Source organism: Pogoniulus pusillus, chromosome 26 (assembly GCF_015220805.1).
Source record: "Pogoniulus pusillus isolate bPogPus1 chromosome 26, bPogPus1.pri, whole genome shotgun sequence".
Classification (NCBI taxonomy): domain Eukaryota; kingdom Metazoa; phylum Chordata; class Aves; order Piciformes; family Lybiidae; genus Pogoniulus; species Pogoniulus pusillus.
Window position 1 is genome coordinate 2,897,085 of NC_087289.1, and position 21,668 is coordinate 2,918,752.

The window sequence follows — 21,668 nt, forward strand, 5'->3', positions numbered from 1 at the left end:
TGCTGTTTGATCCACCTTTGGAGCACTGCAGGCTTTTCCATTAAGTATGAGTTTTTCATGGGTGAGTAGAGGAGTTTTCTTCAAAGGGATGGAAAGAACAAACAGCATCTTCAGAAGTTCAAAGTGTTGTCATCGCAGTGCAACAAGTCTTTGAGCACAGCTGCTTTGTAGCAGAGGGCACCTCAGCTTGTACTCCACCCCTTGGGCAGGCAGTGAGACACAGCCAGATCTGAACACGCCTCTGGGAGGAGCTGGGAGGCTGAATCCTGTGGGTTTTGAGGCTGCTCTCTCTGCGGGACTGAGCTTTTTTTGCAGGGATTGAAGAGCAACAAGGGCTGAACTAAAATCAGTTTTCTTTTGGAGGCAAAGCATCACTTGAGCTGCTTTTTGTCAGATACCAAACACTGCAGAGATGAGTGATAATGTGCTGTTGGTGGTTTGTTTTTCTAAACCACATGAGGAAACAGGTAACAGAATGGCCTGTGTGGGACACCTGTCCCTTCAGGAACACAACACTTCATTTCTATCCCTTCTTAGTCTTTAAATGAGTGTGACTACATTCTTACTGTTTAGGCCCTCTTTAGTCAAGATAGTGAAAAATAGGCTCTGTGTTCCAGGAGGAAAAGGGGTAGCAGAGATGTGCTTTAGATGGGCAAAGTGCAAAAGTCTCAGTCCCACAAAGACTCACTGTGCCTTGCCTAGCTGCTGCAGCAGATTTAAATACAGTTTCTGCCCTCCCCTCACCCTTTCTATTTATTTATTTCTTAACATAAATGATCCTCTATAAACTGGACAGCTGCCCTTTTTAAAGGCAAAACAAAACTCGTGCTTTGAGGCCTGTATTGGCCAGTTGCATTGTTGGACATGCCTGCAGCCAGATGTTTGGAGCTGATCTGATGACAGGCTGTTGCCACCTGTTGGTTGCCATTCTGCAAAGGCAGTCTAGCTGAGGTTGTCTTTGTGTGAATCCAAGATCTTCCCTGCAGTTGGGTTATACTCCAGCAAGGTTAATGGATGCCCTTTCTGTGCTGTTGTCCCCCTGTCTCCTCTTGCCTTTGGGATGCTCAGTGCCTGTCCACTCCCAGCAACTGTAGCCCTAGCTGTATACATCTATCCACACACATGGCACTGCATAGCAGTGACTCGACTGGCCTCAGTTTTAGCCTCTGTTGTTTTACCTCCCAGTGACTGGGATTTGGTCACTGTCTCTTAATTGCTGTGAGCATCTGCGGGACAGAGAAGAGTCAATTTGTAACTGCTGGTTAAATGGTGCTGAGACTTTGAGGTATAGAAGGGTAGGTAGAAAAAGTACCTAGAGCAGGGAGGGGAGGTGCTGCTTGATAGAACAGAATACCTGGGTAAAACTCAGCTTGGAGATGTGGTGCCTCATCAGAGACACCAGACTATGGGATAGATGATTTTGGACAATAAGGCTGTTTGCTCTAATTGGTGAACTTAACAGTTTCAAAACCAAGTCAGTTTGCCTGCCAGTTTTTATGGTAGTCACTTGGTCAGCAGTTGCAACACATGTGGGAAGAGGAGTAATTGGGAAGATTTCAGCTCACCATGCTGGGAGGGACCAAACTCAAGGGAATCTCTGATCTATGTACACAACTGCTGCATTTTTTTATAAATATATGTAAATGTCCTATTGTAATATTTGATCCTTGAAATAAACCAAACTGTTTTCAGTAGCTTGCTTCATCTCCTGGGATTTCGGTTTGGGTTTGGTTGTTTCAGTTTAGTTATAATGAATCATAGAATGGCTTAGGTTGGAAGGTACCTCAGAGATCATCTGATCCAATGCCCTTGAGTAGGCAGGGACATCTCTCAGCTAGAGTTGGTTTCCTTCAGCCAGTCTGGCCTTAAACAGTTGCTCTCTGGGCTGCACTCACACTGCAGGCTCATGTTGAGCTTTTCATCACCCCAGACCCTCAGGGCCTTTTCCTCAGGGTGTCAGAGGAGTTAACAGGAGGACCTTGCTGATCCAGAATTGCTTTCCCTGGGACTACTTGCTTGTAATGGTGGTTCTGATGCTTTGATAATGGAGCTGTCATGTGTGGAAGGGAGGCCTGCAGTCACCCCCAGAACCTGGGAGGCTGTGCAGGGCTAAAATCAGCCTGTCCCTATTCCAGGCTGCTCCAGCTGGGGTGGGTGTAGGAGGAAAGTCAGTGATGCTAGGCAAGACTTACCCTGCTGCTTCCGCCCCCAGGGCAGGGGGCTTTCTGGGGGAGATGATTGACCAGATCATGTGCTTGGCAACGTAGGAAGCTCGGATTGCTGTGACATAGAACAGGGCACAAGATGAGGTTGCAACACATTTTTTCTGAACACTTCCTTTCTAAGTTAAAAAAGGAGAGGAAGGCAAAGTTGGATTATTCTCAGCAGCTCCCACGTGTCCTGCCTTTGCCGCTGCCTGCTCTGCAGAGACCAGTTTGCCTGCAGGATAAAAGGGGGATTTACGTGCTGGTGCAAACTCTGATTTTCCACTCAGAGGACCTGTCCTTATTCAGACAATCTGCTCCTCTCAGCTTCTTTTCTTCAGAAAAGCAGAACTGGCTGATGCAACTCAGCCTACCCATTCGTCTTTTTCCATGAGCCATTCAGTAGCTCCGACTCCATTCTCTACTTCTTCCAGCCTGGAGCAGGCTCTGTTTTCTCAGTGGTTCCCATACTGATAGATTTGCCTTGCACAACCTGCTCTAGTGGGAGGAGTAGGTGGACTAGAAGCTCAACATGAGCCAGCAGTGTGCGCTTGCAGCCCAGAAAGCCAACCAGAGCCTGGGCTGCAGCAGAAGTGTGGCCAGCAGGGCGAGGGAGGTGATTCTCCCTCTCTAGTCTGCTCTGGTGTACTGCATCCAGTTCTGGAGCCCCTTCTTGCCATCTTTTGTACTACAGCTTCCACATCCCCTGTTCTCAAAACATGGAGGTCATATTGTCCTGGTCTTGTGCCTGTCTTGGAGCTGCTACCATCAGACTTTCTCTGTGGGGACAAAAGAGGAGCTTCCAGGTTGTGTGCTGACTGCCAGCCACGGGCACCAAAGGTGCCCACAGTTAGCAAACAATGGGGAACGTTGTGTGAAATGCCAGTGGATGGTGGCTTGCACTAATGAAACTATCCAGGAATAACCTTCCTCTCTCACTGTCATCACCAAGATGTGAGGGGGGCATGCTTCATACCCACAGGAAAAGCAAGGAAGCCCAAGGTAGGAGATAAGGACCAGCTGAGACTGGAGAATATGTCCCTGCCCATGGCAGGGGGGGTGGTTGGAACTAGATGTTCCTTGTGGTCTCTTGCAACCCTGAGTGATTCTATGATTTCTTCTTAAGCTTTTATTAATATATTACTTGTCTTTATTCATTAAAATACTCATTTTATCCCTGTGGGTAAAGGTGGGAAGCAGCACAGCTCAACTGTTCAGCATCCACACAAAAAGCTCTTGCATGATGAGGGGAAATAAGGTGAACCATATGGGAAAAGCCTTTTGGTGGCCTCATGGTGACAGAAGGATAGCAAGGAGAGAGGAGAATGTTCTCCCTACATAGTTGTTGCAGGTTCTCCCAGCAAAAGCAGTGTCTGCTACTCAGTCAAGTGGTCAAGGCCATGAGTGTGGTAGAAGCCCTAAAATCAGAAGCGGTGCATCCTTTGGAGAGCTTCTGCTAGGGGAAGGGGCAGAGCTGGTGGATCAGCTGCAATGCTGACAGAGGCTGGCTGATGCAGATAGGAGTCATCCTTCCTTCTGAGCCCCTGGCTGCGTGGGAGAAGGACATGACCGACGTGGGTGGACCTCTGGGTGGAGGAGGAAGATGTGCACATTATAAATAGTCCCCCATAGGTGATGCCTCCGGGACAGGGCTCATTCGAGCGGCAGGCGCTGCTGGTTCCATGCGGCATCGCTCCCGGGTAAGTTGGGTTCCCTCGGCTTTGCTTGCATCCCCTTGTGTTCAGAGACGGAGACACGCTGGCAGGGAGGGGATTTCTTCTCACAGACTGCTTCAGCCGTGCTGCTGCTTCACCTTCCCTGGCAGAGGGGTTTGTCTGCTTTGCCCGAAGTAGAAGAAAGCAGCCAATGGAAACCTGCTCCTTGCTCAAGGGGAGCACTGTGGGGACAGCAAGCTGTGGAGAGCTTCTTGCAGGGGGACACCTTCCTCTAGGAGGGGACAGCAGTGTAGGGGGAGGACAATCCTTGGAGAGGTTAAGGAAAGTGTGACGGTTTGGGTGTTCCCTGCCCCACCCCACTCTTATGAAATCACCCAGACTAGGCTCAGCCGAGCTGGAAATTAGAATGGAGCTTTCTGTTTACAGCTTGGCACAATACACAAGCAGGTATTGGCAATATCTACAGCTATAGACAGAACTAGACAAGTTAAAAGGGTAGTACAGAAACACAGCAGCCTGCCCAGAAACCAGAGTCCCCAGCAGGGGCTCCTAACCACCTTTCCACCTCCCACCCCTCTACCTTATCCCAGACTTTGCCTTACGTTCAAGGTGAGTTTGGAAAATCAGCCAGGGGGGTTAGGAAGCAGAAGGATTAGTTACACAGTCAGCAGGTTAGGGAGAGAAGGGCAGGCAGCCAGAGCCAGAGAGCAACTCTGTTATCTATGTGTTCTTGTTTTTATACATCTCAGCAAGCCTATGAGTGCAGCAGACATCACCATTGCTTCCTTTGCACAGCCTAGCATCTAATTCTTCTCACCAAAATATCCCAGCTAGCTTCAAACTAGCACAGAAAGACATGCAGAAGACTGCAAAAGCTTCTGGCTTGTGAGAGAGGCCCATGATGTGAGCTCCAAAAGGAGCAAGAGCCATTCTGGGCAGTCCTCCAAAAGTCAGGAGCTGGGACTCAGAGCTGGATGCTTGTGTCTGTGAGGTGACAAGCATGCACAGTCCCTGCACTGCAGATGGCACCACAGTGAGGACAAGAGGCCCTAAATTCTTTGTAACTAAGGCAGGGAGGATAGAAAGCAGGGGGGAGGTGATGCTCCAGGATGGATGGAGCTGGTGGTCTACCTTGGGCTTCTTGACTTGCAGCCGGGTTTTGCAGGCCTGCTCCTCCCTGTTCAGCCCTCTGTTGCCCATCTGACAAATAAATATTGGCAGATCTGGGCATCATTTTCTGTGGCAGAATAGTTCAGTCTCAAGGAATGTGGTTGGCAACAGCAGATCAATCAGATGACTTGGGCAAAATCAGCTCCCACTGGAAATTGCTCTAGAGTGAAGGCAGTGGTAGTGTGGTAGGCTGGGACCCTAACTCATGAACCAGTGACTCTCATCCACCCATAGCTGTGGGACAGGCTTGCTGTGGGGGCTGTGGGGCACCATGGGCCTGCAGGCAGCCTTTTCATCTCCTTCTCTTTCTCCCCATCCCCATGAAGGGTGGCCATGTGTGTGAGGAAGTGCAGCCGGATCGTGGGGCCCTGTCTGCTGGTGCTGGGTGTGCTCTCCATGGCAGCCAACATCCTCCTGCTCTTCCCTGGCTGGGCACTGCAGTACCTGCTGGAAGGGCACATCAGCAAGCATGCCAAGGCCATGCCAGGTGTCTGGGGAGGAGGCATCAGCGTGAGTGTACCACAGCTTGCACCGCGTCCTTCCTCGTGTGTCCGTGGAAGAGGGACGAAAGGGTGGAGCAGGTGTGGCTCCCCTTTGCCCACCAGCTGCTGTCTCCTTCCCACAGGTGCTGCTGGCAGCGACCCACATCACAGCCGTGGGGTGGCAATGCACCGGCTGCTCCGACTGCGGCACTCGTCGCAACGTAAGGCAGGGCTGGGACCCCTGTGCCAAAGCACTTCCCAGCAGTGCGTGGTGGGACTTGGCTCTGTGGTGGGATGTGCTGGGTGGGTGGCCCCTCTCCCCTCTTGGGTTATGGCAGGGTGCTGCCCCTCACATGGCACACAGCTTGGATCCCCCTCTGCCATGGTCTCATGGTGGGATGCTGCGTGGTGCCACCTCTCCAGGGCACAGGGCTCCCCGTGCATGCCAGCACAGGCACTGGCCCAGCATGCTCAATGTGGCAGCTCCTTGTTTGTCTCCCATCTCTGCCCACTTCTGTCCAAGTTCAAAACAACCCAGCAACAGCTCCATCCTCAGCCTCAGCTGCCTGGGGCTGGAGCCAGCTGGGGCAAAGCGGAGGGGGGATCCTGCCCTCTCACCAAACTCTGCTGGGAACACACAGCCACGTTTCAGAGCCCACCTAACTTTTGGTCTCTCTCTCTCTACTCCTCTCCCTGGCTACTGCCCACAGGCTTTCATCTCAGCCGTGCTCTCCAAGCTGGCACTCCTGGGTGCTGCTGCCTGCTTCGTCCTTTCCGGGGTGGGTTTGACCAATGGACCTCTCTGCTTCTACAATGCCTCCACACATGGCCATGGGAACGACACCCTCTGGGGCTACCCCTTCCTGGACACTGGCAGCCAGGTGCCTGACCTCAGGTGAGGCAGTGGGCTTCAGTCCCCAGGGCTGCTTGCTAATGACACTGCTGTTACTTAAGGTGGGTGAAGTGGGTGGGGTTTATGGTGGTGACACAAGACCCTGGTAGCTTAAGAGGTCCTCACCTTCCATGGCTTTGTCTGTGGTGCTTCTCATCCCTATGAGCCTGCTGACCTCGTTTGTCTTTGCATCTTGGTGGCAGAAAGTGATGTTATGTCTGCGTCACCCTCTCTCCCCATCACGCAGGACAGAGGATTACCTGCACAATCATCACACATGGAGCATCTGCCTAGAGCCAGAGGGCATTGTGGCCTGGAACACTGTCCTCTTCTCCCTCCTGCTGCTCATCAGTGCTGCTGAGATGGTGCTGGCCTCTCTTCAGATCCTCAACGGCTGCCTTGGGTGCCTCTGCGGCTTTTGTGAGAAGAAGTAGGGACCTGGCACTGTCAGGAGGTATCATCCCTCAGTGTCCCCTGCTGGGTGGCAAATGCTGCAGCAGAGGTACAGTGATACCAGCCCAGTGTAAGAGCCCTGTGCAAGATGGACAGAGTCCCCTAGTGAGGACAGTCGCCCCAGCCCACAGGAGATGTTGAAGCAACCTGTGTGTGGTTGGTGTGCCAAGAGCTGTCCCCATGCAGAGCCCTCTCCTGGAGCAATCCCTCTTCCATCTTCCTGGAGTGGATGCTCTTGGTCCTGCCTGGGGTTGGAAACTAGTCTAACGAGCAAGGGATGTGAATGAATGGGCAGGTGGCTCATGGCATCCCAATATCTGTATCTGTAAAGATGAGAGCTGGAGCAGGAACATACTCATTTCACAGTCTGTATCCAGGGCAGCTGGAGTTGGCCTTTGTCTCCTGCACAGGGCAGGAGAGGCAAGGGACCCTGGAGGATCTGAGCTGGGCTCCAGCTGGTGCCGAAGGCCTTGGATGGAGTCATGCTGGGGGAGGCAGTGCTGGAACACAGGTTTAGCCCCCACAGAGGTCACCTACACACCCCTACATACACATGCAGCCAATGTCAGCAGCAGCCCAGGACCCCACTGCACCACTGCTGCTGCACATGCAAGGAGTGTCTCTGGCTTCAGCACAACCCCACCTTATGCCCTCATCTCCCAAACCTTTCGAGGGACCAAGCATGGGTACAGACCTGAACCTGCCCATGCTGGGAGGACATTCGCCCCAAAGCTGAGAGGGTTCAGGGGAAAGCAGCAACATCCACAGTAGCTTTTGAAGCCAAAGCAATTAGCCAGGTGACTCAGCACTGGGGGGTCTCTTTGGTCAAACCTCAGGCTGCAACTGAGCACCACACAGCCACTCACACACTCCTCTGCTCAGCAGGATGGGGGAAGTGGATTGGAAGGGAAAAGTGAGAGCACTCATGGGGTGAGATGAGAACAGTTTAATAACTGAAATAAAGTCATAGTGGAAAAAAAAAACAAACCCACAACTGTAACAAAAAGGAAATAACAGAGACAGAAGTGGGGCTCCAGAAAGACAAGGGACACAAATGCTAACAGCTGCTCACCCCTCAACTGATCTGCACCCTGTCAGTCCTCACCTAGCAGCACCTCCTCCCTCCCCAGTCTCCTCCACAGGCCATTGCTGGTCTGGGATAGCTCTTGGGTCAGTTGGGGTCAGCAGTCCCAGCTGTGTCTGCTCCTAAACCTTTGTGCACACCCAGGCAGTTCACTGACAGGGAGTGCGAGGAGCAGAGCAGGCCCTGGCACTGCGCAACTGCTGCTCCACAAGCACAAAACCATCCCGGCACTACCAACATTATTCCCAGCACAAATCCAAACCACAGCCCCAGGCTGGATGCTGTGAAGAAGATGAACACGGCTGCAGCCAAAACCAGCACAATGGCTTTGGAGTCTGCTGAGAAGAGGAACTGGCATGGACAAGATCATTAAAAAAAGAGCAATTAAAAAGCAAGGAACATGAGTATTGATGAGCATGGGAGGAAAACCCTTGGAGCATGGTGGTAGTACCAGGTATGGCACAGCCAGAGCATTATGTGTCTCCCAACTCAGAACCTGAGGTGCCCCCAGCTGCCTTCTCCTCTGCATGGCTGCTGTTGCCCTCATGGGTCCTGTGCTTGGAAAGCAGCTTAGAGCTGGCACAAGCCTCCATGCTCAACCAACTCATTACCAATGAACTAAAGCCCTGTTTGAGGTCAGCAGGGCAAGACATAGGGGGACAGGGGAGAGGTGACCTGGGGGTCACTAGGAGATGAGGCACTCCCTGCGGCGCGGGGGTCCGCTGTCCTTCCGGGAAGCAGCGGCTGTCAGGGGGATGTTCTGGAGCACATCATGCAGCGTGAACATGCTGAAGGAGATCTGCTCGTAGGGTGATCGTGTGCCATTCTCATAGAGGCAGGCGAAAGCGATGGCTGGGGCACCTGAGATGGAGTCCTGGTTGTAGGGCAGCTCCATGTAAGCCAGGTCTGAGTAAGCACTCGGGCCCTCATAGATGACCCATGGCTCGGTCCAGCTCTCCACATCCCTGGGGAAGGTGCTCAGGTGAATCCCCATATTGACCCGTGACATAGAGCTAGTGGGGTGGGAGTAAAGGACCCACGTTGGTGCTTGGAAGAAGGGACTCCTGGGTCTGGGGGTTGCCAGAGGGTCCCCTTGGACTGAGGCAAGACCACAGGCATGGCTATGATGCCTCGGTGTAGGACAGCCCTCCTTGGGCTCAGCTGGCTCCCAGTGGCTGCCAGTGGCCACAGCAGGCAGCTCCTTACCTGCTGCCTTCAGGACAGGCAGGGACCGAAACGCTGGTAGCCTCCCAGGGAGCAGTGGGTGAGCTGAGCCCTGGAGAGGCATCGTGGGGCCCTGGGGCATGCTGGGGACATAGACAAAGGGTGCAGGAAATCCGATGATGCTGCCATGGCAGCCGTGGGGGGGCTCGACCAGCCGCTGGACCAGCTGCCCCCCGTGGAAGACAGCGCCATCATCTGTGCTCAGCGCCTGGACCCTGAAGCCCAAGGGGCTGCGGGCATTGCAGTAGAGGACGTTGGAGCCATCCTCCTCATCCACTGAGACCAGCTGGCACTCGCCTGTCTGCAGGTTGGGGATGAACTCCCCGAAGCGCCAGCCCTGGCCGTGGTCGTCGCTGTAGAAGGCGAAGGAGTGGGGGGTGGTCTTGCAGAGCTGTCCGAAGCACTCCTTGCAGTCGATGTGATAGCTGTAGGCGGGCACCAGCAGCCGGCCTGACCGCAGCTGTATCCCGTGGCCGGGGCCCAGCGCAAACGTCGCCCAGTCTGGGGAGTGGAGATGAGATGGGGGTGAAGGGCAGCCTCCATGGAGCCCCTGCCACAGCCAATGGGGAAAAGTATTCAAGGCCTCCCTCCCGCCTGGTCCAGTAAGGTTCCCAGTGCTGCCCAGTTGTCCCCATGCATGGCCCTACCCATACCTATCCATCTTCTCTCCCCTCGTGCAAGACACACACCCTCCACCCATCTCCCTTCTGTTTGAGGTCCTCATCCACCCCACCCTTCTGCCGCCTATGGGCTTCTTGCCCTGAGGCCAGCTCCAGCCACACCACGAGTGGCTCCAGGAGGCCAAAGCCTATGGTCACCCTCTTTCTGGCTGTCATCCCCCCTCCTTGCACCTCTCTGGTGGGCTACCTTTGATGGCCCTGCCAATGACTTGCTGCGTCAGGTCCGTGGCTGTGCTCCAGCTCAGGCCCTGGTCAACGCTGGTGACACAGCAGAGGCGGGTGACATTTTGGCCAGTGACAATCTGGTAAGCTTCTGGTGTCCTGCCCAGCACGGTGATGAAGAAGAGGAAGAGGGTGCCAGTGAACTCGTCGTAGAGCGGGCAGGGGTTCATGGAGCGGTGGTGCTGCAGCGTGGCTGTCTCCAGCACGCGCATGTCTTCCCACTGCCCAGCGAGACAGACGGAGGCGAGGACAGAGAGCAGTGAGGACCACCCCACATCACCCAGACCGGCCTTCCCACCCCACTCAGGTGCCACGCACAAGCAGTGGGCAATAATCACCCAGCCGTCCCCATGGCCGCAGCCCAGCTGCATCCCCCGTCCCACCTCCACGTAGCTCCCGTAGATGGTGCCGCGGCGCAGCACCAGCAGGTTGGCATGGGAGTCGTCCGGGCTCAGGCGCTCCTCGGCGAAAGCCAGCAGCTTGGCCACGCAGGGCAGGTAGAGCAGGGCAGGCACACGGTAGGTGACGCCGTTGGACTCCTTCTCAAAGAGCACGGTGCGGGCAGGGAAGTGCCGGGAGCTCATGGCATCTGCAGCAGAAAGGTGCAGCCCCGCCTGAGTGGGTTGATGAAGTGAGGGGCACCAGCTGCTGGGCACGGCTCGAGGAGCAGACTGGCAGCTAGCTTGTCCTTGGAAAGGTTTGGGGGTTAACTTGGTGGGTTTGGGTCTGGGGAACAGCCACAGGAGCACAGGGTGGGTGGCAGCGCTGAGGCTGAGAAACGCTGTGCGAGTCACCGGCGCTGAGACGGAACGGGACTTTGGATAACACCAAAGCGGCTGACCTGGGCTACCCTGAAATAACATCAAATAAAATTAACTTCATCTTCAAGAGGCACTTCAGAAGGAGTTTTGGGAAACCGAGAGCAGTTAGCAGAGAGCAGAGTGAGACCTGAACTTCCCCGGTCCCATCATCAGGAGGGGATGGAGCGGGACAGAGCACATCTCCAGATGGCCGAGACGCCGCGGGGTCGGGGGTGGTTTGTGCTGCGTTTCTGGTGCCTCCAGCACAGCAAGTCTGCCAGCATCCTGCTTCCCACTGCCCTGCCTGGGGTCCCTGAGCACCCTTCTTTAAGGACAGCAAGAGCGATGCTCTTCCCAGGTTATGTGGCCCTACGCCGCCCAGGGCATTGCCCGCAGGAGGAAGCAGGCATCCCAGTCCCGGGACACTGCTGGAGCAGCTGAGAGCCACTTTCCCCCGCCTTGTAGTTAGGAGCTTTTGCTGACCGAAGAACCCGCGGAGAAAGCAAAGGCACTCACCGGGTTCTGCTCGGCTGGGGTGTCCCCTCCTGTCCCTCACCACGCAGGGTAATGCTGGTTCCTGCAGCTGACAGCTCTCTGCAGTGCCTGCCACCTCGCCGCTTCACTGCCACCCTCCCCTTGTAGGGTCCCCACGAAGATGGGTCACAGGGCTCCCGCAGTGGCAGTGGCCAGGAAAAAGCACTGAGTCAGCAGCAGCAGCCGATCCTGGAGCGCCAGAGCTGCACAAAGGCACCATTGGCAGCCCATGCAAAGGGACCTGTGGGGAAGGACTTGCATCTCCTGCCTCAGTTTCCATTCTCCAGCAGGCTGGGAGAGGCTAGACCTCCCTGCCTAGCTGCTACAACCCATGGTCACCATGGTCCACCCCAGACATGAGCTCACGAGCCCATGGGCTGTGGTCTAGAGGTTCCCACCCGTACACAGGTCAGCTGCTAAAGAGGTCTTGTTATGCTTCCATTCATCCCATCTGGCACCAGCCTTGCTCAAAGGGCTTGACAAAAGGCACAGGGCTGGTCACAGAGCAGACGCTCGGAGGTGAAAGCTCAAGCTCAGGTGGCAGAACTGACCAATAAGGCCCTCAGGGATTGTCCCTGATGCAGCTGCCCTCTCCTTGCCCCTGCCAGTTACAAATGCCCCCTAAGCCTGGTTAATTTTAGCTGGGGCTGCTGAAGCTGACAACCCTGAAGGTGCTGCTAATCTCCTGCTGCACATCACATGGGTTGCACTGCAGGTTAACCCTTGCCTCAGCTGGTGTCCTGGGTTTCAGAGCAGCCAAGGGAAATCCCAGCTCCACTTCTCTCTCTGCTCACCTCTGACAGCCTCTCTCCTGCTTCCCAGCCTGAATTCTGACCAGGGAGTTTCAAAGCAGCAGCTAAGAGACCTTGGATCCATCCAGGTCCCTGCTGCCACCTGGACCAGCACAAGCAGGAGGAGATGCTGGCTCTAGTGAAGTAGTGCACCACTGGTGCACTTGAAACTGGCAGTGGATAGTTATTAATGGCAATGATACCAAAGCCATTGCAGCTTGGTACTGCTGTCCTTCTGATGACCCTTCCCAATACCAGCGGGGAGCTGGCAAAGACCTCAGGGCCAGGTTTAATCACCTTCAATAACAAGGTCATGCTCCAAGCTGGCTGCAGCCATGCCTCCTTCCACTCTCTCCTAACCTGCATTGGAAAGTTTGGCCAACACAGTAAGCAAGAAGGGGGCTGCCCAAGGAGGCCTCTGCTGATTGAGGGCTTCAGGGATGCTGAGCTCAAGGGACTGGGGATCCTTGCCCCAGAGAGGGGTGAAAACACAGAATGGCCCCTTCCAGGAGAGCACAAGCTATCCCAAGTGGTGCAGAGACCCCTTGCACTTCATGACACACTAGAGGGACATGTCCCCACCTATGGCAGGGGAGTATCTTTAATGTCCCTCCCAACCCAAACCATGCCATGGCTCTATGAATCTTGTGTGCTGCAGGAAGAGGCTGCCAGCCAGTAAGCCCAGCTCCAGACTTCCATCTGAGAAGCAGCCATCATTGCCTGGTGGTTAGATGCCACTAAGTGTGGACACTGACAGAAGGAGATCCAGGATCTCTCCTAGTCCTGCCAGTGCTGTGTCCCTTGTCGCACTCTCCTTGTTTTCCCTTCTCTCTCCCCTGTCTTCCCCTAACTGCGGCAGATCAGTGAACTATGACCAGCCTGGACACAGTAAGGACTGTGAGATAAAGCTGAACACAAGCAGAATAATTGAGCTTGTGATTAATGATTAAGAAGCAGGAAAGTCTAAGCCAGCTCAAAGTCTGCCGAGTGCTCAGCAGCAGCGAGCTGTCCTTCTGCCAGGGAGCAGGGAGGTGGGATCAAGCAGCATCAGGCAATACAGAGTCTTTGGCTCAAGGTCCTCAGAAAAGGACTCACTGCCAGCTCAGTGGCCCTGAACAAATGCTCCCCCACCTTCCCCCGACGTGTCAGAGTCCTGTGGGTTAGTCATGTGCCAGACGTGGGGTGATGGAAAGGGGTGGGAAACCACAGTGAGCTGCCATGTGTCCTAGTTGGGAGGTGGGAGCTGTGTCTTCTCCTGGAAATTGGTCAAATGCCAATGCAAGCCTGGCCATTTCCTCTCCTTGTGTGGGTGCTGAACAGTGTAAAGATAGGACGTGTACTGGAGCTCTGGCATAACCATTTGCTGGCAGGTCCTCAGAGTCCTGTTGTCCAAGTCTTGTCTGAGGTTGTACCCAAGGATATTTGCAGCCCCTGACTGGAAAGGCTGAAGAGCTTTGTTCTTGATGTGATCTTTCCCTACTGCCTTCTGGTCTGAGACACAGGTCTGCATAAGTTCCTCCTGTCTCATTCGCAGGTGATTCACCTCCTCCTCCAGAACCTTGAGCCCTATGGTCCTCTCAATTGTCCTCCAGAAGGTATGGTTGAAGTGCAGGTAGAGCTGCCAGTCCAGCGAGCACCACGCTTTGATCCGCTCCTCACTTTCTGGAGTCAAGGTCTGGATGGTGTCCTGGCTTCTGGAATTGAGCTTGAAGTAAACCACATCATCGAGATCCCAGCACAAAGCGTGCTTCAAGAGGATCATGGACTCATCAAAGTACTCTGCTATCAAGACCAGGTGGAAATTCTGCTCAATCTCATCCAAGACTGCCTGGACATACCTTTCACTGTCGCGGGCGTTGTTGTCGTAGCCAAAGTCAAACCACATGATGTTCCTGGCATACATGCTCCACTTGCCACCTGCCCACTGGTAATACTTCATGGGTGACGCCAGGTACTCGTTCACGTCCTTGGAGAACCTAAAGGCAGGCACAAAGTCCTTGTAGTAGACGTAGGAAGACTCCAGCAAAGAAATGGGGTTCCTCAGGATGGAGAAGTAGAAGGTGTTTGCTGGCATCACCTTTTGCACCTGTTTGTGGGGAGGAAGGAGGAAGATGTTTAGCCCGGAGCAGCGCTGGCCCAGCCGGGTTCCGCCGCGGGTGTCACGGCTCTGCCTTACCTCGGCGAGGTTGAAGCGCAAGTGGTTGCACATGATGTTGTAGTTTTGCCCTATGGTGTCAAAGTCCTCCACAAAGTCGGTCAGGAAGGTCTCTGGGTAGCCCAGGTGGAAGAGGCGGCCAGCTGGGAGGGCAATGGTGAGGTTGTGCTTCTCTGCAAACCTGAACATGACGTTCAGCACGGTGCTGCTGGCCGTCTTGTGGGTCTTGAGGAACATGACATTTGTCTTGGCACGGCAAGGCATGGAAGGTAACAGCAGCTCCTTGTGTCTGTTCAAGGCTCTGCAGGAAGGCAACAGATGTGGAAAGCAGCCTCACCAGTGCCGTATCCCATCTCAGGACCTGGCAAAGCCAAACCCGAGCAGGATCTCCTCCTGACATCGCACCTACAGCTAGCACAAGGCACCAAGCCAAACAAGTCCCACTCCTCAGGCATAAATGTGGGACAGTTTGATGCTTCTCCAGTCCTCACCTACCCAAAGGTGAAGCACGATCCCCATCTTCCATAAGGCTGATTTTGCCCCAAAGAGCTGCACTTTGGTTAATTCGATCCCAAATGTGGATCCAGAACCTAACTCCAGAGTGCTGCCCTTCCAGCATTAGCCCAAACCTCAAGACACTTAAACCAAGTGTCCCAGTCAGACCCTTGCTGGCCCAGGCAGATGAAGTCATGCAGCCTTGCTCCTGCTACACTTACATATGATTCCTGTTCTCCATGTGGAAGAATCCTGACAGGAAGATGAGTCCTAGGGAAAGGCTGAAAATTAGGAGACATTTAATGTGCCTGGAAAGAAAGAAGAGTTTCAGTAGATTTTCATAGAATCAGCCAGGTTGGACAAGACCTCCAAGCTCATCCAGACCAACCTAGCACCCAGCCCTAGCCAATCAACCAGACCATGGCACTTAGTGCCTCATCCAGGCTTTTTTTCAACACCTCCAGGAACGGCGACTCCACCACCTCCCTGGGCAGCCCATTCCAATGCCAATCACTCTCTCTGGCAACAACTTCCTCCTCACATCCAGCCTAGACCTCTCCTGGCACAACTTGAGACTGTGTCCCCTTGTTCTGTTGCTGCTTGCCTGGCAGAAGAGCCCAACCCCACCTGGCTACAGCCTCCCTGCAGGCAGCTGCAGGCAGCAATGAGCTCTGCCCTGAGCCTCCTCTGCTGCAGGCTGCACACCCCCAGCTCCCTCAGCCTCTCCTCTCAGGGCTGTGCTCCAGGCCCCTCACAGCTTTGTCGCCCTCCTGTGGACACCTTCCAGTACTGCAACATCTCTCTGCAATGGAGGAGCCCAGAACTGGACACAGCACTCCAGGGGTGGCCTGAGCAGTGCTGAGCACAGGGGCAGAAGAACCTCCCTTGTCCTGCTGCCCACACTGCTCCTGAGCCAGCCCAGGATGCCATTGGCTCTCCTGCCCACCTGGGCACACTGCTGCCTCCTCTTCAGCTCCTCTCTACCAGCACCCCCAGCTCCCTCTCTGCCTGGCTGCTCTCAGCCACTCTGTCCCCAGCCTGTAGTGCTGCTTGGGGTTGTTGTGGCCAAAGTGTAGAACCCTGCACTTGGCCTTCTTAAATTTCATCCCCTTGGCCTCTGCCCACCCATCCAGCCTGTCAAGGTCCCTCTGCAGGGCTCTCCTACCCTCCAACAGCTCCACAGCTGCTCCTAGCTTGGTGTCATCTGCAGACTTACAGACGCTGGACTCAATCTCCTGATCCAGATCATCAATAAAGACATTGGTTCATCTGGTAGTCCTTCCCTGAATGCTAACCACCAAACTTCATCTATTTCCATTGGGAAGTTTTGTCTGCCAGCCACCTTGGACTCATTCAGCTGGGTCAGCAGCTCAGCAATTAGAGGCAGGACAGTGAGAAACTGCACTTCCACAATCACTGTCCTAATTTTGGACTTTGGCAAGGCACAGCCTACTTCAGGCAAAGCCCAAGCTCTGCTGCCAGCCTCCTGCCTTTTCTTTCGGGTTTCTGGGGCTTCAGACCTTATTGACTATTCAAACCTCTTGTTTATGCACTAGAAAAGCAGCCCTTTGTGTGGAGGGGGATAAGGGTTTCTGTGGTAAGAAATCTGCAATTGTAACACTCCAGGAGATTGGGATCTTAAAGAAACACCAGATGGATTTTTTTTTCCCTCAGTAGAGCTCAGATTTTGCAACACAGGAAACCAGCTAACAGCCCAACAGCAGCTGGCACCCACTCTGCATGCCCTGCTTGCAGCAGATGACTGCACCCCCGAAACAGCTCCTTCTCCACCCTGCCATGTACACAGCCTCACCCAGGGCTCCCTTGCATCAGATCATCTCACCTGAGCCAGACTTGAAACTGTCTGTCCTTTGGCCCGGACACCTTATCTGTTTATGTTTTACCTGGATAAGACTGGTTTCAGTTTGAAAAGATCTTTAAGTCATCTGAGTTCAATGATTCTCTTACTCTACCAAGCCTGCTGCTAACCCATGTCCCTCAGCACCATATCTCTGCCTCTTTGAAACACCTCCAGACACGGGGATTCAACCACAGAATCATAGAATCAACCAGGTTGGAAGAGACTTCCAAGCTCAGCCAGGCCAACCTATCCCCCAGCCCTATCCAGTCAACCAGACCATGGCACTAAGTGCCTCATCCAGGCTTTTCTTGAACACCTCCAGGGATGATGACTCCACCACCCAGGGCAGCCTGTTCCACTGTTTGAAAATCCTTCCAGTGAAGAAGTTTCTTCTCCTACTCAACCTAAACCTCCCCTGGGGCAACCTGAGGCCACTTCCTCTCATCCTGTCACTTACTGCTAGCTGTGACTGGTGAGCCACAAACCACATGAAAAGAGAGTGGCAGCATGAAGGCAGTGACACCACAGCACCACAAAGACACCACAGAAAGGTGTTTGGCTTTGCCTGACATGGAGTCCTGCCTGAAACAACCTTTGCTTCAAGCTTTGCTTTACTTCCCTTGTCCAACAGCACCTCAGCCACCATGGGAAATCCTCAGGCAGAAGAATCATAGAATCATAGAAGAAGATGAAGTTGAAAGATTGAAGGATGAAGGTCATAGGCTTGGAAACATCAGAGAAGCAGAAGATGAGGTAGAGAGGTGGTGCCAGGCTCTGGCAGCCCTGATGGACAGACAGGATTATCCATTATCAGACACCGAGGGTCAAGTGCCCCCTGTATCCCCCTCCTGTCAGATTGAAGCCAGTCACTCAAAGGGAAAGAGGGAGGGGAGGCAAGTCCATGGTCAAGGCAGTAAAGAAACTCCTGCCTTGTCCATCTCCCACCCCCTGAACTCCCCCTACCACATCAACGAGGGGCTGTGGCAACAAATTCCCACCCGCCCTGGTGGGAGTGCAGCTTCAGTTATTCACAGTGCTCCCCAGGTGCCTTTGCAGAGCAGGTTGGATGTCCTGCAGGCACAACTGGCCAGCCAGGAAGGTGAACCACATGGCCTGGAGGAATTCCCAACATTAAAGCAGCCTCAGCCCTCCACACAAACATCTTGCATGGAAGAAAAAAAGAGAAGAGTTATTGTCACAGGAGACTCCCTTTTAAAGGGTGCAGGGGGCCCAATATGCAGACCTGACCCACTCCAAAGGGAGGTCTCCTGTCTACCAGGGGCCCAGGTCAAGGATGTGATACGAAGACTTCCCTCCCTGGTACAGCCCATGGATTAAAACCCATTGCTGACCTTCCAGAGAGGCTACGATGACCTTGGAAGAAAACATTAAAGGCTATAAAGAGAGACTTCAGGGCCTTGGGGCAAGTGGACAAGGGAGTGGGAGCCCAGATAATATTCTCTTCTATCTTCCCTGTTGAAGGGACCAACCCAGAGAGAGTGAGGAGGACTCACATGCTCAGTGCTTGGCTTCGAGATTGGTGCCCCCAACAGGAGTTTGGTTTCTTTGGCCATGGGTCCCCCCACATGACACCATGGCTGCTGGCAGCAGGTGGGGTGCACCTCTCTCCAAGTAGGAGGTTTTTATTGCAGGGGTTGGCTGGGGTCATTAATCATGCTCTAAACTAGGTTGGAAGGGGGGAAGCTGGAAGCCAGGCTTGCTACAAGCGAACCCTCTGTGAGTTCAGAGGGTGGTGATCAATGGTGCCAGGTCCAGCTGGAGAGCTGTGACCAGTGGTGTTCCCCAGGGATCAGTGCTGGGGCCAGTCCTGTTCAACATCTTCATCAATGACATTGATGAGGGCACAGAGAGTCTGCTCAGCAAGTTTGACCTCACCACAACTGGAACTGCATTGCCAAATACACCCCATGGAGGAGTTAAGGGCTCAAATGTGAGCCCCCGGGGGGCTGTGCAGAGCTCACCCCACTCCTTTTGGGACCATCCTGAGGACAACAGCAACCTGCAGATGAACCATGTCCATGCTGTTGCTGTGAGTTGCAGCTGTCCAGCCTTTGCCAGGCTTGCCAAACCCATGTCAGCTTCCTGGAATGGTGGTTTCAAAGGAGTAAGAGCTTCTTTGAAACGTGGGCTACAGAGGTGCCAGTCCCTGTGCAGAACGATGGACTTCTGGTCCCAGGGGTGCCAAACAATGCTACCTGCAGCATGCTGCTTGTTGCCCTGCCTAGAGATGGGTGGCTGGGAAGGTATCCCTCCAAGAACAAGCAGGGAGTGGCAACAGGAGGGGACTGCAGCCACATTCACCTCACTGCACACAGCCAAGGCAAGGGGTGGAGGTGTTCAGGGGTGGGGGACATGGGCAAGAGCTGCAGGGTGTGACCAGAGAGTCACCCTCTACATTTTTGTCCCATGAATACAGCTTTTTGCAAAGCTCAAGAGGGAAAGGCACAATTCAAACACCACCCTACGCTCACCCAAGCAGAAGGAACTAGCCTGGAGCCCTTTGAGGAAGCACCTGGGAGCTGACTGCTCAGACACAAAGTTCTGCTGAGAAGCCAAAAGACCTGTGAGGCTGGCAGCAGGGCAGCCAGTGGAGGCTCAACCTCACCTCTCCAAGCTGCGCTGTGCCGCGTCCCCGCTGGGAAGGAGAGGGAAAACTGCCTCTCAGTCACACTTGGAGGTGCTGCTGCTGCTGCTGCTGCTTTAAGGCTGGGGACAGCTTTCTTGTTCGTTTAACTTAAGCTGGGAAGCACAGAACTCTGCTGGCCTAAGCAGGGTCTTTCAAGGTAAAAGAGTTGGAATAGAGGACAGAAGAACTCAGAGACACAGACCTGCCCCAGCACAAACTGGAATGAACTCTGCAGCTTAGTAACACCACACAGGGCTCACCTGAACCAGGCCTTTCTGCAAACTGCGTTTTGGTTCTGCACCCACAGCCTTCAGCTCCCTCTCCTCTTACCTTGAAGTGCACGCAGGGCTTTTCATGCTGCCTCACTGCTGCCAGCTGCAAAGTGCAAATCGGCTCCAATGCTCCTCTCGTCTGTGTGGCTCTATTTCTAGCATCCCATTGCTGCTATAAATGGCTGGGCTAGGTGAGGGCAAAGGGAGTGGCCAGGTGCTCCCAGGGGTGGGTGGAAGTTAATTAATAAGCTGTGGAAAGTGCTGCTAGAGCATGGCACCATCGTATGTAGAGAGCTGCCTCAGGCAATGGGGATTCCAGCAGCCTCGCAGGGAAGTAAGGGCTCAGCAGAGACCCCCCAAGTGGGTATCTCCTTCTCTGCTGGCTGCAGGTGGGAGGTGTGGGGAGCTCACAGCCAGGTGGAAGGGGCTGGCAGAAGGCATCATTGGCTCCCTCCTTGCCCACTACCCCACACCTCACTGCTGTGTAAGTGTTTGCTGTGCCTTTCCTCCAGGTCTTGCTCGGTGGTTTAGGACCATCATTCTCTGCCAGGTGTTTGACTACAGGAAATTAGGGACAACAGCAAAAGAGGAATGGTCTCCACCTATTGCAAATCCACCCTAAAACTCTGAAGACTTCAAGTTCTTCCCCAGTCAAAATACAATTCCTGTGGCTGAAGGTTAAGAGCTTAGAGGCTTTGCTGTACCTGGGTCCTGGGGGGAGGGGGCTCCTGCCCCTAAAGGGCTCTGATTTTATGGTTTGTCTAAAAAGCAATTGGCTGCTGCTCTAGCATTACACAGCAAGCCAGGATGCCACCCAGGCTCCTGTATGGCAGCATGCCACAAGCTCAGTTTGATAGTTGCTGTCAGCCCTGACTCCCTCCCTAGTGCTCCCTCCCATGGCAGCTGAGAAAAAGGCAGCACGGAAAATTCTGCTTCTCCAAAAGAAGCACTCAGGCATGAAGCCTGTGTTTTAAATACTTACGGTCAGTGGTCTGGAGGAAGGAGAAGACAAAAGAATGGAGCAGAGAAAAGGCAGAGAACACAGCCAGCCTGATCTGGACCAAACGAGCTGCATCAGCTTCCCTTGGCAGAGAGCAAATCCTGTGAACTTCTTATCTAATGTCAGGAGCTTTCCTTATTTTTCCATCAGCAGCATAGGCTGGCTGCATTTCACCTCCTGCCTTCTCTGTGCTAAGGACACCATCCCTCGCTCTGCTTCACCCCACCAGATCATCAGCTCCTCTCTGAGTGGTCCTGACCAAGGACAGGAAAAGTGAGGAGTCTACTGACAGCAGAAAGAAAGAGGGGGTGTAAAGGAGGATACCAGAAGGCACTGGAGATCATGTCACATAGAGAGGGATTTCTGTGCGGCTGAGGTGAAGGAGCTGTGACTTTAGAAGCGCACTGTGAAGGGTGCTGCCACCCGGTGCTGAGTGTGAGCCATCATCCTTAATGCAGCCAGGCAGCTTGCAGCCTTGCAGAAACAGTGCTCTCTTCAAAACAGAAGACAAACGCTTTAGGATGATCTTCTTCCAGGAAAAGGCTCTGGATGGTCTCTTTCACTGCACTATGGAAGAGCAGAAATCACTAAGACCAGCAAGGGAGAAGGCAGCTCCTGGGTAAGACAAGCATCAATCCTGTTCTCAGTGGAGCACAGTGAAGCTTCCCAAACCAGCAGATCTGAGTGAAAACTCTGAGCACAACCTGTGAGCCAGTTTGCTACAGGTCTCACAGAACACTTATCTGGTGCATGCCTTAGGCAGATAGCTGTGGGAAATGGTGCTGAATGTTTTGCTGACATCCAGGCAAACATCTGCCACTCTCCCTGTGCTAGCAGAAAATGGTCTTTCTTTGTAGGAGGTGGCCAGGAGTGGCATGACTTACCTTGGCACATCCCTGGCCTTCTCCCAGACACCTGCTTCATTTGGATACAAATGGACTGAAGCTTGAGAAGGGTAGATTTAGACTGGAGATTAGGAAGAAATTACTTACTGTGAGGATGATGAGACACTGTAACAGGTGGCTC

At 53.8% G+C, this 21,668-nt stretch overlaps 3 protein-coding genes across 4 annotated transcripts; 1 reads left to right on the forward strand and 2 right to left on the reverse strand.

Moving 5' to 3' along the window:
* Nucleotides 1-3,769: 3,769 nt before the first annotated feature.
* Nucleotides 3,770-6,858, forward strand: TM4SF19 (transmembrane 4 L six family member 19). Its single transcript, XM_064165676.1, has 5 exons — nucleotides 3,770-3,904; nucleotides 5,377-5,560; nucleotides 5,676-5,753; nucleotides 6,243-6,427; nucleotides 6,672-6,858. Exons 1-5 carry the CDS (start codon nucleotides 3,840-3,842, stop codon nucleotides 6,856-6,858), a joined length of 699 nt encoding a protein of 232 aa, XP_064021746.1. The 5' UTR covers nucleotides 3,770-3,839.
* A 950-nt stretch (nucleotides 6,859-7,808) lies between these two features.
* On the reverse strand, nucleotides 7,809-11,689 carry NEU4 (neuraminidase 4). 2 transcript variants are annotated; one of them, XM_064165277.1, is made up of 4 exons: nucleotides 11,404-11,689; nucleotides 10,471-10,676; nucleotides 10,053-10,308; nucleotides 7,809-9,686 (listed from the first exon to the last, which is right to left on the reverse strand). In XM_064165277.1, the coding sequence occupies exons 2-4, from the start codon at nucleotides 10,669-10,671 to the stop codon at nucleotides 8,647-8,649; spliced, it is 1,497 nt and encodes a 498-aa protein (XP_064021347.1). In that variant the 5' UTR covers nucleotides 10,672-10,676; nucleotides 11,404-11,689; the 3' UTR covers nucleotides 7,809-8,646. The 2 variants fall into 2 exon arrangements, with proteins under 2 accessions (XP_064021347.1, XP_064021348.1); XM_064165278.1 differs by lacking the exon at nucleotides 11,404-11,689 and having other exon boundaries at nucleotides 10,053-10,186; nucleotides 10,471-10,619.
* Nucleotides 11,690-13,013: 1,324 nt separating this feature from the next.
* On the reverse strand, nucleotides 13,014-19,726 carry GAL3ST2 (galactose-3-O-sulfotransferase 2). The gene is made up of 4 exons (XM_064165280.1): nucleotides 19,701-19,726; nucleotides 15,084-15,170; nucleotides 14,389-14,668; nucleotides 13,014-14,298 (listed from the first exon to the last, which is right to left on the reverse strand). Exons 1-4 carry the CDS (start codon nucleotides 19,724-19,726, stop codon nucleotides 13,438-13,440), a joined length of 1,254 nt encoding a protein of 417 aa, XP_064021350.1. The 3' UTR covers nucleotides 13,014-13,437.
* Nucleotides 19,727-21,668: the final 1,942 nt, after the last annotated feature.